Genomic DNA, 15,545 nt, shown 5'->3' with positions numbered 1-15,545 from the left:
AGCTCGGACCTTACTTTTGACATAGTCTTTTTTTCTTGGACGTGACACTTGCCGTGCAGTCCAAATGAAATAAATTCATTAAGCCCATAAACATCTGAGTGGTGTATATGGAAAATGCAGCGCTTTCGTCAAGTTGCTGCCACTGGTGTTTTAGGATGTCCTGCCTGCGCAATCAATGCAATTACTTATGTGTTTTGTCATCAATTATTACAATCATAACGAGCATTTGGGAGCAGGACTGATACAGACAGAAAGGCACGTTTCTCTATCCTCAAGCGGTGTTCGTAAAATATACATGCATAGTGTCTCTATTTTATATTGTAACAACTGTAAAAATATCTCCTTCAAACACCTGTATTCATTCAAGTTTCTCGCCAAAATCAAAACACATTTTCTTTTGTCCCCGGGACGACGGGACGTCTTTAGTCCCGAGCCTCGACGGTACATACGGTACTGTAGAAAAACAAGTATTGTCACGTCTTCAGAATTTTTGCATTAACTTTGTACCTAAGTATTGGTTCTTGTGACATCTCTAAAGAGAACCTGGAGTGCTTTGTGTTCATAATGTACAGGTTAAGCAAACTGCAACACAAACTTGAATCCAGAAGGGGTCTGAGTTCAGAGGGGTCTAGGTTCTTTTGGGGTGTTTACATATACGCAAAAAATGCTGACTAATCGCGCTGAGTTTTTTTGGAGGGCTGAAAGGGACCGAGTGTGAAAACACCCTTAGTGTTGATCACAACAAACTCACTATTCCAATCTTATTCTATTCCAGGACTGTTTATTGGCAAGAATCTGGCGATACGATACGTATCATGATCATGGGGTAATAAGTCAATATATTGCGATATGTTGCAATACTGTAAGCAAGGCGATGTATTACAATTGTCATAGTATAAAGACACACCACCATACGTACAGTATATAATCTGAGTTTAAAGAAAAAGTCACTATGTGAAATGGTTACTATGGGGACTAACATCATCACACATGAATACAATTGGACTCATTGCATCCATAAGAGTCTCAGCTTTTCAGTGATATCCAATTTATGTAACTCCAAGACTGTTTAGGGACCCCAGTATGCAGAAATATTCAAATACAACATTTTAGAATAGGTGAAAATAACACATTTGTACTACATACAAATAACTGCATGGTTTTTGCCCAAAACTGCATGTGATTATCACAAAGTGGGCATGTCTGTAAAGGGAAGACTCGTGGGTACCCACTGAACACATTTTCATGTACATATCTTCAGGTCAGATGTCAAGGGACCCCTTTAAAAATGGCCATGGCAGTTTTTCCTTTCTAAAAATTTAATGTAACTTTGAATTGTTATTTAGCATTCTTCACAACATGCAATAGGCTTTGTAGTTTCATAGGATACCAGTATCTTCACTCTAGCTTTAAAACTGAGCCCGATAAAACCTGTGAAAGACAGAATAGTATAACATTTATGAGTAGTATAGTAATACATTTCAGTTTCATATGTGCATTTTATCAAAGACATAAAGTGTTCATTTGTATTACTTCTAAACAAGTATTCATTTTCTATGAGTAATAAAATCATTTCTAGGTAGTTAACATCAGACGAATGGCCTTTACTGAGTAAAAAGCACAGACCGTATATGATACTATACTGTAGGCCTTGAAAGACTCAATAACCCCCAAAAAATTGCATTCCTGAGTTGGTGAATACAGTACGTTTGATTAAGTCTATTACAGATACTTTAGTCTGGTCAGTTTGATTACCTCAAATCGACATACACACACTCACAATAATAACAGTGTGCATGGGAATAAGATTGGCATACGTTCTCTTACCTGATGCCACATTATGGGTGACAAGTAGACAGTGAAACGGTCCTTTCATAGGGATTTGATTATTTTGTTTAATGAGTATGTGTGTGAACACATCCTGTAGTGGGTTCATGTGTTTCTCAGTAATGGGGCTCACAGTCTTCCACAAGGCTGTCAGTGATGTAGTTGACTTGCAGATGCTCCTGGTAGTAATCTTTCTCCACTTTTGTGTTGACTGTCCAGGCTACCACTTCCACCCCCCTCTGGGCCCAGTACTGGGCATAGTTCCTGCAGACAGCACACAAAAAACACAGTTAATTACAGTTATTCTAGTAATTAGTAATGTTCTTCCTGAACCAGTTCAAAACAGGAATTTGTTGAGCAAACACCCTGTGGTGATCCAAATAATTAGTCTCTAGTGTTCTAGTTATAATGAGAGAGTATGACTGTTTGGTCTCAGCTGTGGAAACTCACGGTGAGACAAAGTTCTTCTGTACAAGGAAGGCTGAGATGCCACAGAGCTTCCACAGCACGTGATGGTGCGCCCAGTCCAACACCACGTCCATTAGTGTCATCCAATGGTGTTTCCATAGCGACGAGAAACGCGGGGCACCATCTCCGAGCCGACTCAGGCTCCATGGCCGGTGGGTCAATGCCGTGACCACTTCTGGGTCGCTCTGCCTCATCTGTGGAACAGAGACAGAGTTAAAATAATGGTGAATGTTAGCAATATGATAGATACAACAGCAATGCAATACATGACAGGAATGTGAGCAAATATTTCAGTTTATTTAATCAGTACCAGTATGTTAACTATGAGACAGTGGGGAGAGAAGAGAGAGACAAAAAGACAGCCTGTTCTGTTTAAATTTTTTTTTAATTTTTGCATTTGCAGAAAATAAATTCCCTATTGTTACTTTCATACAGTAAGTCACTTGTTGTCTGTTAGGTAATCCATACTGGTCAGGTTATCCCAGTTTGTATAGCTAGCATTATTGGTGGCCAGAGATGATGAGCCAGAGCTCAAGCATTGAACACTGCGATTATTGTGGTTTTCCACTGACAAAATAGGCGTACTGGCATTGTTCAGTCAAAGTCAGGTAAAGTTGTATCTCTGGAAATATGGTAAACATGCAAACTCATCTGTAACGGCATCACCTGAGGTGCAAGTTCATGAGGTGCATAGTGTTTATGCTAGGGGTGTCCTCGACCAAAGAAATTCTTAGTCGACTAACACTTTTACAATTTTGTTGGCTAATGGATTAGTTGATTTAATCTACAGATCTGTAAAACTGAGTTTCTCCACAAAGAGTCACACAAAAGCACCACTTTAAATCTTGTGTTTACCAGAGATGTGCTCAGAAGTTAAAAATGAGTCATTCAGAATGAAAAAGCATTAAAAAACAACTCAAGAAATCTTAGTTGACTAAGACCAAAATGACTGATTAGTCGACTAATAGACTAAGAGGGGGGGCAGCCTTAGTTTATGCAGGCATCATGGGAGGGATGTGACCAGAACAAACCATTTCATTTGGTGGTGTTTGCAGCAATATGTGCAGGCTGGTTACCCAATCAAAATGTTCACAGTCTTATTTATTAACTGTCCCCTTTTGTTCCACAGCACTTAGACAGTAAAACGATGTAAATCTGACTTTGTTCAGGTACTGTATACTACTGGCCAAACACCCACTTCTGAAAAACTTCAGAGAGCCCTCTTACCCTGTAGATGACTTTAGGCTCAAAGGAGCAGACGATGCTGCTGTTGTAGAGGACTGGATGTTTTTTGAACAATTTTTTCAGAGCTTCGGCTGCCTGGGAGGGGAGGAGAAACACATGGTTACTGTAGGACAGTCTGCTATTTAGAGTTGTGTGTGTGAGGCTTTAGATCATTGTGTGTGTGTGTGTGTGTGTGTGTGTGTGTGTTCCTGTGAAACTATTTGGTGGTAACTAGCAGCTGTGTATGTGTAGATGCACTGCTGTGAAACTCAAGAATTTCACTGCCTGGAACAACAGCGACAACTGCAGCTCTGCATTCATTATTCAACCTAAAAAATGTCCTGAGAAATGAAAGTACACAATGTTTAATCTAGCTTTTTGATATGCAGAATGAAATAGTTCAAACACTGAAGCTTGAGTAAATGACTGCATCATTCAGCTAGGAGTTGCAACAGTTGTCTCGGGCTCAGTTTGTTAGTTTGGGCACAGTAAAAGCTAGCTTTGGACCACAATAATCCTGATAACGTCATGTTCTCTTCTTTATGCAAGGCTGACTAGGCACAAATCAATTAAATCAACAAGTATGACAGACAGAGTGCACATAATAAACTCTTGATTTTTGTTGGCTGCACCTCATTTGGATGACCTTTGACATCAAAGTAGATGGTGAGCTGCAGTTTGATGCATTCCTCCACCGCCTCCTCCAGAGTTGGGATCTTCTCTCCAGCAAACTTGTCCCTGGTGACGAAGGACACAAATGTTTCCGTGCGATCTCAGGCTCACATGTTTATTGTGCTTTTCAAACAAATTTACTATTTACGTGGGAAACATTACACTTAACTTCGATCAGAGATACACCTAACTTTTCCACATCTGGATTATGATGATGTGATAATGTTCATGAGTCTCTGTATATTAAGGCCCTCAGCATCTGTCTGTCTGTCTAATTTATATAGACAAGAAACATTTTTCATGGGTAAAGCCGGGGTAATAATATAATAACTACAAGGACCCCTATGTGATTACAGTACAATCAGACATGTAAAATATGTATACAGGCTCCATGCGCGCACACGGACCACAGAGAGATTTGGCGAGGCTTTTCAGGTTGGATAGAACTTAACATGATGTTATCTCTGTTGATACAGTTTGTTTGCTTCCATGGCTGCAGAAGGATGTGTTTGTATGCCGATTTGTTTCATATGTGACAACAGGGTGTCAGTGGACGTTCTGACTGGAATAAAAACTTCAAAAGGAGAACATACCTGCTGTAGCGTTGTTGTCGGAGAAGCCCGTATTTCAATTCAGCATGTTTCCTTAATCTTAGATGACATATCATGGTCATTTTATATTTTATTACAGTAAATTATCACTCACTGTTAGACTTTCTAGTTTAAATCTTCTTGTGTCAAGGTCCTAGAATGGTGTTTACATCTGCAACTTTACTGGCTGTATCTTAACTTCTTATCTTTGAGAGACTGTTTTGCATTTTTCTTTCTTCTATTGCTTGTTCTGAAGTGAGCTGTTTTTAGAAACCTGTGGGTTATTTGTCTCACATGTATAACAAACAGCACACCTCTGTATAAATAGCAACTTGCCTCTCTCGTTTCTGATCAAATGTATTTTTAACATCTCCTTTTAGTGTTTGTCTTCTTACAAATGTCTTGGAGCCCTCCAGTATCCTTGCACACAGATTATCCCCACCATCAAATATCTCCACGTGTAACTGTAAAATGATCAACTCAGCATCCCCATTAGCTGTACCTGAACAGGTGGCTATAACATGCGAAGATATGCTGCAGTGCGCCATTTGGTGCAGTGTTTTGTTTCTGACTGTAACAACAAAGCGTTTTGAATTCGCTCTGATTCTCCGCCACAACAACAGTTTTCTGTAACGGGCAATTCTGCTGCCGAAAGTACATTTGAAACAAGCCCGTCGGTGGAAAGGCAGTACTCTGACCTGCAGTTAAAGGCAGGCTACATCAGCAAGTTGTGACCAAACATAAGTCACAAAGCACTAAATCATGACGTAGCCCACAGTGTTTAACACTTTAAACCTCGAGCTAGCCCAGAAAACACGCATGACTTGTCTGACCTGCTGCCACACCTGCCACACCACTTTGACAAGTTTGTTTCTTTTGGGACATTTAGCAAAACGACTGCTTCCCTAATTGTCCCTTCCTTTTATCTTTTTTTCCCCAAATATTGTGCTAATCAGCTTGAATTTCTTTTCCCACCACTGGCTTTCTAAACGAAGATGAATAGTTTGCATACAGCCTCTTCTTTAATTGACATGTCAACTGTACATGCAACCTGCAAAAACCTGTATCATCCTAAATCTAAAAGCATCAGCTGAAAAAAAAAATGCCTAAAAAAGAAAATGTTCAATGTCTGCTCATCTGCCTGTATGCTTGTGTGCATTCCCAGCTATATCCTTCTTTCTTACCAGAGACGATGTTTAGCAGCTGCGTCCAGTTTACCCAACTCGGACAGTTTCATCTGGCTGAGAGGTCCCGACCCGTTGGTGGTCCGGTCCACAGTCTCGTCGTGCATTAGTATTGGGACGCCGTCTGCTGTGAACTCCAGGTCCAACTCCACGCCCGTCGCCCCATTCTTACTGGCCTAGAGAAGGGAAGACAAATAAAAGGGTTGGATATCAAGTATTTCAGGAGGGTTTGTTTCTGGTCATGGTCAGTTAAAAAAGCTGAAAAGCAGCCTGAACCATAGTTTTAACCTCACTGACTTTGACTTTATATGAAAAAATATATGTACTGGGCTTACATATCAGCAGATATTATCTTACTGGAGATATATTGGTAGTGGTGTATGTTGGCCTTTAAGGAACAAGAAATTGCAATATAGAAACACTTAAGACATGTAAGACGTAATTTAAATACAGTCTCCATTATGTAATTGTCCACTGGAGAGCATTGACAGGTTTGTTTTTCAAATTCAAAACATTTTGTTCAGTAATCATTGTTTTAAAAAATAATGATTTTAAAGGTGTTAAACCTGCAGTAGGCATACTATTTTTGGGCAAAACATTGGGCAAAAACTCCATAATAACCTTTCAGCATATTGTAATTCAAGTGTTCTGAGAGATAACTAGACTTCTGCTCCTCCTCATGGCTCTGTTTTCAGGCTTTAGAAAATCTACCCCGTGACGGGAGACTTTGGCCAATCACAGGTCATTTCAGAGAGAGAGCGTTCCTATTGACTGTTCATTCAATGGAGGCAGCTGTCAATCACTCACAAACTCTGATCAAACGGTCAAACTAGGCAGCGCTGATCAAATATGAATCAATATTCTGTTACTGTAATGACTATTTCTCTCCTCAAAGGTTTTCAGAAACATCTTGCAGTGTACTGTCTAGCTGTAAAATCAGAAAGTTTGCACCGGCTGGTGGGCGGTGCTTGGTATTTCCTCAGCTTGATCTCAACTAGAACAAACGTTCTCATTTTACAGCTAAACAGTACACTATAAGATGTTTTTGAAGACGAAGAGACAAGAAATAGGCATTACAGTAACAGAATATTGATTCATATTTGATCAGCGCTGCCTAGTTTGACCGTTTGATCGGAATTCACGAGTGATTGACAGCTGCTCAGAGACGGCAAGGTTCCAGCTCGGCTCTGATTGCTTGTTTTCCTCCGGTCTGTGAAATCCTGCAGATGCCATTAGGAGCACCGGAGGACACAGAAGCACACAGAAGCACATGATTTTTTTTCAGATTACCTGTCTCATGCACAACTGTCAGGATATAGTGACCGTTTTATAAAAAATAACTTTTTAAAAATCATATTAGCTCCAATTCTACCCACTGCTGCTTTAAATATTCAGCATCAATCAGGCCTTAGAGACTATGTTGTGTAGGTTTCTCACAGTTACATACTACACACTGTCCAGACCTGCTTTCTCCAACTAAGAAACATTTCAAAAATCAGATGCATCTTGTCCTCCACGGATCTTGAACTATTAATTCACACTTTCATATTCTCCCGTCTAGACTATTGTAATTCCCTCTACACCTGCCTCAGTCAATCTGCTTTAAATCGCCTACACGTGGTTCAAAATGCAGCGGCCAGGGTTATTAACCAGAACTAGCCGTCGGTCTCACATCACCCCTGTTCTGGCATCCCTCCATTGGCCCCCTTTAAAATTCAGAACCAATTTTAATATCTTGTTAATTACATTTAAGGCACTGCATGACCTCGCCCCCCGTTACATTGCTGATCTCCTTGTTCCATATTCGACCTGTCGAACACTTCGATCCTCTAATCTCTGCCTTTTATCCATCCCCCGCTCAAACTGCTAAACAAAAGGTGATCGGGCCTTTTCTGTTTTAGCCCCAACTCTCTGGAATCACCTCCTCTAATCTATTAGAGCTGCTGAATCTCTGGACTGTTTTAAGTGTCTCTAGGCAAGCCTTTCTATAAACCTCATCCACATGTGTGTTTGTCTGTTTTTGTCAATCTGTTTCTCATTGTTTCTGTGTTTCATTTTGTAATTTTTCCATGTTTTTATTCATTGTTTGATGTTTCATCCCCTCCCCTCCCCTCCTCTCACCTCCTCTCCTCTCCTCTCCTCTCCTCTCCCCTCCTCTCCTCTCCTCTCCTCTCCTCTCCTCTCCTCTCCCCTCCCCTCCCCTCACCTCCTCTCCTCTCCTCTCCTCTCCTCTCCTCTCTTCTCCCCTCCCCTCCTCTCCTCTCCTCTCCTCTCCTCTCCTCTCCTCTCCCCTCCCCTCCCCTCCCCTCCCCTCCTCTCCTCTCCTCTCCTCTCCCCTCTCCTCTCCTCTCCTCTCCTCTCTTCTCCTCTCCTCTCTTCTCCCCTCCTCTCCTCTCCTCTCCTCTCCCCTCCTCTCTTCTCCCCTCCTCTCCTCTCTTCCCCTCTCCTCTCCTCTCCTCTCCTCTCTTCTCCTCTCCTCTCTTCTCCCCTCCTCTCCTCTCTTCTCCTCTCCTCTCCTCTCCTCTCCCCTCCTCTCTTCTCCCCTCCTCTCCTCTCTTCTCCTCTCCTCTCCTCTCCCCTCCTCTCTTCTCCCCTCCTCTCCTCTCCTCTCTTCTCCTCTCCTCTCTTCTCCCCTCCTCTCCTCTCTTCTCCTCTCCTCTCTTCTCCCCTCCTCTCCTCTCTTCTCCTCTCCTCTCTCTCCTCTCTTCTCCCCTCCTCTCCTCTCCTCTCCTCTCCCCTCCTCTCTTCTCCCCTCCTCTCCTCTCTTCCCCTCTCCTCTCCTCTCCTCTCCTCTCTTCTCCTCTCCTCTCTTCTCCCCTCCTCTCCTCTCTTCTCCTCTCCTCTCCTCTCCTCTCCCCTCCTCTCTTCTCCCCTCCTCTCCTCTCTTCTCCTCTCCTCTCCTCTCCTCTCCCCTCCTCTCTTCTCCCCTCCTCTCCTCTCCTCTCTTCTCCTCTCCTCTCTTCTCCCCTCCTCTCCTCTCTTCTCCTCTCCTCTCCTCTCCCCTCCTCTCTTCTCCCCTCCTCTCCTCTCCTCTCTTCTCCTCTCCTCTCTTCTCCCCTCCTCTCCTCTCTTCTCCTCTCCTCTCCTCTCACCTCCTCTCCTCTCTTCTCCTCTCCTCTCTCTCCCCTCCTCTCCTCTCTTCTCCTCTCCTCTCCTCTCCTCTCCTCTCCTCTCTTCTCCCCTCCTCTCCTCTCCTCTCCTCTCCTCTCCTCTCTCTCCTCTCCTCTCCTCTCCTCTCCCCTCCTCTCTCCTCTCCTCTCCTCTCACCTCCCGGATGGAGACTAAGGTGTTCTCCGGTGCGTCGTGTCCACCGCCCCGGTGTGCGACCACTGACACCTGCCCGGAGCCCACCGCGCCCTTGTCCGGGTGCAGCACCTGCCGGGCTCGGCTGGCCGGTACCTGGGGGAACCGGAACACGGTGAGGAAGAGGTAGAGCGAGGCGGTGAGGGCTGTGGACCACAGCGGGCTCCGGGAGCCCAGCAGGACCAGCACGAAGAGGACCGAGAACAGAGTCACCTCATCTCCCAGCTGCAGCATGCTGTCCTCTTGTTTGTCTTTCTGACTTGAGGGTCAAACAACTAATAACTACTAAAACTAAAGTTACTTTCTTCAAACGCCTTTATGAGGTCAGCTCATGCTCCGCCTAGCTGAGTGATAACATACAAACAGATCAATAAAACACGTATTAGAACCGGGAGAAACCCTGCAGCTGGTCGGACAGAATAACACGTGACACAGGAAGGGAAGCACTCTGCGGCGGATGTGACGTAACAGCGCTTCCGCAAGCTGAGATGCTTTTTACAGCAAAAAATTTACAGGTTTTAGATTCAGGTGAGATTTTTTAGTAAAATCTCAATTAAAAGTATCTAAAGTGATATATTAAATTATTTCCACACGGGGGCACACGTGCAAACAAAATAATAAAAAAACGGTTGTTGATTACTTCCGGGTCAGAGTGTCAGAGTTAGTGATGGGTATTCCGGTTCTTTTTAGTGAGCCAGATCATTTGGCTCAGCTCACCAAGAAGAGTCGGCTCTTCATTTTACCACTTCTGCCTTTTTATAATTTAGCCAAATTTAGCACAGTTTTGACATATGATTAGTATGTGTGCACATATATCACTTAAATTATTCAATATAATTATACTAAACCTTATAATTTCCAGAATATCATAATTTTACATGCTGCTTCGTTTCCGACTGTCACTCATCTTGTCCGCTATTCGCGCAACGCACTCTCTTTCTCTCTTTCTCTCTTTCTCTCCTCCTCTCCCTCCTGCTCTGTACCTGTAGACTGTCAGCGCGCCGTGCACCCCGCCCCTCCCTGCTTGATGATATGACCCTTGTCTGTCATCACCTGATTGGTCGCACTGACGTCATTAACACAAAATTCAGTCACAGTCAGTGAAAACGGCTCTCTGACGGGAGCCGGTTCTTATCGGTCACTTAAAAGAGCTGGCTCTTTGAACCGGCTCGTTCGTGACCTACACATCTCTATTGCTGATTACATCCGGGTCAGAGTGTATACGTCATGTTAGCTAACAGTCTTTGGGATGTCTCTTAATTGATAAAAAAGAAGCTTGTTTTTATGTTTGTCCTCTTCTGTGAAGTCTGTCGTCGGTCATGGTGAGCCTCTTTCTCTCTCAAACTCTTATCATGCTTTTACTGTTCTGCAGGAGATCAGGGAAACTGTGAACATTGAGTTATCAGCCAGATAAAGCTATCTAACTGCTCTGCCTGGGTTAAATGACAGGAGTTATGCATCTCTCATTTGTTTACCTAATAACATGTTTACTACTTACAATAGTTGTTTAATGTTTATTATTAGTAAACTGCTACACAACAACGTCACAAAAAGTGCAACTGCAGCCATGATGATGCTTGTTATGCATAGGGTGACCAAAATAACAAGAACACCTGTATAAGCTATTATAAGCTACTGGAGTTACCCTGCACTATATTCACTTCTTTAATAGTCCTGTATCACAGCTGTTACCCTGCACTATATTCAGTTTTAACAGTTTTCTTCATCTCCTTGTATTTTTATATCTGGTATATTTTTTTGTACTTTGCACTACTAACTTTTTTACTGCCTTTTTACTAACATGTTTTGCACTATGGAACTGTGATGCTGTAAACTTGAATTTCCCTCAGGATCAATAAAGTTACTATCTATCTATCTATCTATCTATGTCTGGTATCTATCTATCTATCTATCTATCTATCTATCTATCTATCTATCTATCTATGTCTAGTATCTATCTATCTATCTATCTATCTATCTATCTTTAATGTAATGCAATCCAATGTTTAGAATTTGTTGAGACTTTTTAATTTTTAGCTATTTGGAGTTATATTTGTGTGGCTGTATTGCATTTCTTTGTATAATTACGTGTAAGGTTGCAATAACGTTTATTTTTCTCTATCAATTTATTAATTAATAGTAAAAAAAATTGCAACGCATTGCTTGTTTTGTGCGACCAACAGTCCAAATCCCAAAGGTATTCAGTTAACTGTGATAGAAGATAAAGAAAAACAGTGAATATCATATCTGACATGCTGATCCAGGGATGTATTGCATTTTTGCTTAAAAATGACAAATTGATTATCAACGTTTTTGACTAATCAATTCATCTACTAATTGTTTTGTCTCCAGTGTGAAGTGTTAAATGTATCTGTTATTTTTCCACAGATCAGGTCAGTGCTGCTGCACAGGTCAACCTCCCACATCCTGTCCTGTACCAGAGGATCATGTCTACTCACAGGTCGGATACCTTATGGTGTGCAGCCTCACTCGCCAGGTCACACACCCATCCAGCAGAGCTTCCACAGACCCCTTATACCTCAAATCACAGCCCTGGTCAGGTACTCTGACTTGTCCACAGAAAAGTACACTATGATTTACACCCTGCCGCACATTAAGCTCCTCAGAGCCGTGTCCAGACTCAAACTGCTCCAAACTGCAATCACCGTGGTCATCTTGCCCCCAGTGTACTACCTCTACCTCCATGGAGACGTTTCCTTCTTTCTTGTCAGCTACACAACGGGTATAGCGCTGTTCGCTGGTGTCATGCTGTACACTGCCAGTCACTTCTTCAGGAGGGTTGTGGGGATGATGTACCTGGACCCGTCTCAGACCACTCTCAAAGTGTCCCGTCTCACCTTCTGGGGCCGGCGCCATGATATCTACATGCCTGTGTCAGATGTTATGACCATTGCGGATACGGGGGACTTCGCCAGCGAGACAATAGTGAAACTAAAGAGATACAGCAGTCCACAGACGTTGTATTTCTCCACTCATTTGGGACGTGTGGTGGACAAACAGGGTTTTGAGAAAGTGTTTGGAGCTTTATAAAGATATATAACTTATTCAAAATGTACAGATTGGAACTGTAATAGTCAACTTGTTATAATGAGAAGGATCTGTTTTCCGTGAAAAATAAGATTATGTAGTGGAGGACTGTATAATCTGTGAGTGAGATATGTAAGCTGTTATTGGTCTGATGTGTCTACCGTGAATATCAGACTAATTATTAATTAATTAGTTATTTAGTGAAGCTTGTGATTGAAATGTAAGGATGCATATTTGCAGGCTTCAGCAGGACTGTGGCCTTTAGAGTGGAACAACATGCCAAGTGACCAATGTTGGCAGTAAGATGTTAAGAGTACTCGGATTACTTTGGTCTGGTAACCAGTGTCTTAATGTGTGAAGCAGAGAAAGTAAAATAAAATCAAAGTCTTCTTGGTGCAAGTGAGGTTGTCCTAATGTTTTACAAGCGGAAATAGTTGTGTTGCATCGTAAACCAATGACCGACAAAAGTACACTGAAATTACTTTACTAAAAACTTTCAAGGTAAGTAATAAAGCAGAGTACATTTTTAAACACTGTATATACTGTGTATATATAAACACAACTAAATAAAACCTACCTGCAGACAGGCTCTTCATTGTCCATTCCTGCATTCAATGGTCTGCACGGAGCACAATTTTCTACCACTCTCTGCACTGTAGTATGTTGTTTAGACCACCAGGTGTCACTAGAGTCCATATAATGTACCTAAAAACTGTATCAAATGCTCATACAAATGTATCTAGCAGCTGAGCAGAGTGTCAGTAACCCAGGTCAGCGATGTAGATGGAGCAGTGCTCATTTTATAAGCCGCACTGGTGATTATTATCCAGCCAGTACCTGCTGTATTGCTCCCTTCACCTGATATATGAATATTACGTGGAGTAACAATATGAAACTTGGCCAAACTTTACAGCAACTACTCTCATCTGTAACTGTTAAGCCTCATAATTGTTTGCTACTTTAAGTTATATCACTACATTCTTTACTTTTCAGTCCCTCTTCTGCATGATGGCACGGATGCAAAGACATAAACACACGTCCTGCTCTGGCACTAGCTGACAATGCATGGGAACTGTATGGTTTACATGTCATATTTTAAATGGTTTGTCTTCCTATGGCTTGCTGTTTACATTACTGCTAATCTATACATCTACTCCTGTAGCCTGAAATGTTCAGCAGATAGGGATTGAACTGGATGTTATTGTGTGATTGCAGTCACACCCTAGATAAAGAACACCCTCGGTTCACCTATGGGCTCCCAAAAGAACACTTGAGAACATGAACAAAGGAACAAAGGTCCTATATCAGAGGTTTTTCCTCTGCAAAACCTCCGTGTATTGAAAGGGATTCTGGCAGCCCATAGGGCTTCTTTCATGTCTTGAAGGGCCCTGGAGAGCCCTGCTACACTGTAGGAAAACCCCACTTCTACTTGTTGCTGTCCTGCTCCAAAACGTCCGACTACAGACCCACCTCTGTTTGTTTTTGTCATTGTTAATAACCGGGACGAGCTTCCTATGATCAACAATATTGCATTGACCTCGACTCCATTCCTGCCCGAGTGATTTTGCTTTTATATTCAATACAATTTCCTGTGTTTATGAAGATTTTGGCAGCTTTTCTCTGACTCAATAGTCATTAACAATATATAGGAACTGATGTGTAATACTCTGAAGTATGCCTGACCGCTTGTGTTTTTCCCAAAGAGGCATTTGTCACAGTGCAATGTGGATAACATGTTTGTATCACTCCCTACAAGTACTAAACTAAGACCATTGCTCCCTGGGGTTTATGTGACTCTGCTATGATCAACTGTCCAGCCATGCCAGAGCCTGGTAATCACAGCATGCGGGCGTTTGTTCCCTCACATTGTTTACCACATTCCAGATTGTTTTTGGCACAATATTTGGGATCTTTATTACACAAAAGGGAAACCTTCCTGTCTGAGAAGGATTTCCTCTTGTTTTTAATAATCAAAACACTCAGGCTAAAATAATCCAGAGTTGGATTCAATTTAGCTTGGTTCACATTTTAGATCAGTATGTTCTTTCTTTTAAAGACTATTTGGGGATAGTAGAGACAGTGGGGGCCTTCGATAGGCCCTATTTTGTGATTTTGTTTTTGTTTTGTGACATTTTTCTGGTGTTTGACCTTGAAAAAGGTCAAACTGTACTTCAGCCCTTGCCATTCTTGACCTGTCATTGTCAAAATATATGGCTCATTTCCTTAATGACGAATATGAACTAACAATATGTATTATTTTAAGGGTAATATATGCACACAATAATTTAAGACTTATTTTATCTAGCCTACATCCCTGCTTAGTTTGACACAACATCCATGTGATATCAAAACAAGATGCTATTAACAACATTTTTTCTCAAGGAGTTGACATTTAAAGGAGCAGTGTGCAGCATTTTGGGGGATCTATTGGCAGAAATGGAAAATAATGTTAATAAGTATGTTTTCTGGCTCTAGATAGGACCATTCATGTTTTCAGGTTTTCGCATCGGCCAACGTAGTCCTCCTACACGCTTGGCACACAGGAGAAGTTTCAGTTGGTTGCAATCTGCAACCTCACCGCTAGATGCCGCTAGATCCTACACACTGCACCTTTAAGGAATAGTTAGACATGTAGAAAAATACGTCTTGCTGAGGGTTAGATGAAAAGATTGATACCACTTTGTCTGTGTGCTGAGTGTGGAGCTAAAGCCAGGAGGTGATTAGCTTAGCTTAGCATAAAGAGTGGAAGCAGGGGGAAACAGCTAGCCTGGCTCTGTCCAAAGTTAAAAAAATATGCCTACCAACAACCCTCAAGTTCACTAAAAAACATTTTGTATCTCGTTTGTTTAATCTGTACAAAAACAGAAACGTAAAAAAAAATAGTTACACACGTAGGCAATATTGTTGGTACCCTTCCGTTAAAGAAAGAAAAACCCCAAATCATTTTAAAAAACAAACTGATGAAACTGGCCTGGACAAAAATGATGGTACCCCTAGAAAAGATGTAAAATAATGTGACCATAGGTGTAAAATAGGCGTTGGTGTAATGGATACCAAACTTGTGACCTTAGTGATGCTGAGTGAATGAACCCTTAGATGATGGTTCTATGAATGTCATTTACAATCTCCACAGGTTGTCCGGTAAGAACATGAATATGATGACGATGTATCAATTAGTCCAGGTCACACACACTCTCTTTGAGATACCACTCATTTATTTATTGAAGAT

General features: G+C 41.9%; 2 protein-coding genes across 2 annotated transcripts; one reads left to right on the top strand and one right to left on the bottom strand.

The window, feature by feature from the left end:
• Nucleotides 1–1,301: 1,301 nt before the first annotated feature.
• Nucleotides 1,302–9,502, bottom strand: gde1 (glycerophosphodiester phosphodiesterase 1). The gene is made up of 6 exons (XM_037764864.1): nucleotides 9,233–9,502; nucleotides 5,966–6,141; nucleotides 4,152–4,257; nucleotides 3,523–3,615; nucleotides 2,278–2,489; nucleotides 1,302–2,091 (listed from the first exon to the last, which is right to left on the bottom strand). The coding sequence occupies exons 1-6, from the start codon at nucleotides 9,500–9,502 to the stop codon at nucleotides 1,944–1,946; spliced, it is 1,005 nt and encodes a 334-aa protein (XP_037620792.1). The 3' UTR covers nucleotides 1,302–1,943.
• Nucleotides 9,503–10,405: 903 nt separating this feature from the next.
• On the top strand, nucleotides 10,406–12,762 carry tmem186 (transmembrane protein 186). The gene is made up of 2 exons (XM_037764865.1): nucleotides 10,406–10,590; nucleotides 11,657–12,762. The coding sequence occupies exons 1-2, from the start codon at nucleotides 10,588–10,590 to the stop codon at nucleotides 12,317–12,319; spliced, it is 666 nt and encodes a 221-aa protein (XP_037620793.1). The 5' UTR covers nucleotides 10,406–10,587; the 3' UTR covers nucleotides 12,320–12,762.
• The last annotated feature ends 2,783 nt before the right edge of the window (nucleotides 12,763–15,545 follow it).

Source organism: Sebastes umbrosus, chromosome 3, assembly GCF_015220745.1.
Source record: "Sebastes umbrosus isolate fSebUmb1 chromosome 3, fSebUmb1.pri, whole genome shotgun sequence".
NCBI classification, from domain to species: Eukaryota; Metazoa; Chordata; class Actinopteri; order Perciformes; family Sebastidae; genus Sebastes; species Sebastes umbrosus.
The sequence above is the reverse complement of the archived record's forward strand: the minus strand, read 5'-3'. Positions and strand labels throughout refer to the sequence as shown.

What these genes read in the sequence shown, in the direction of transcription:
- gde1 (XM_037764864.1), bottom strand. Translation starts at nt 9,502, where the DNA reads ATGCTGCAGCTGGGAGATGAGGTGACTCTGTTCTCGGTCCTCTTCGTG. An exon ending in CCTTAGTCTCCATCCGGGAG is followed by an intron (nt 6,142 to 9,232) that starts GTGAGAGGAGAG and finishes TCCCTTCTCTAG; the next exon opens with GCCAGTAAGAATGGGGCGAC. An exon ending in AGCCTAAAGTCATCTACAGG is followed by an intron (nt 2,490 to 3,522) that starts GTAAGAGGGCTC and finishes TCTGTTCCACAG; the next exon opens with ATGAGGCAGAGCGACCCAGA.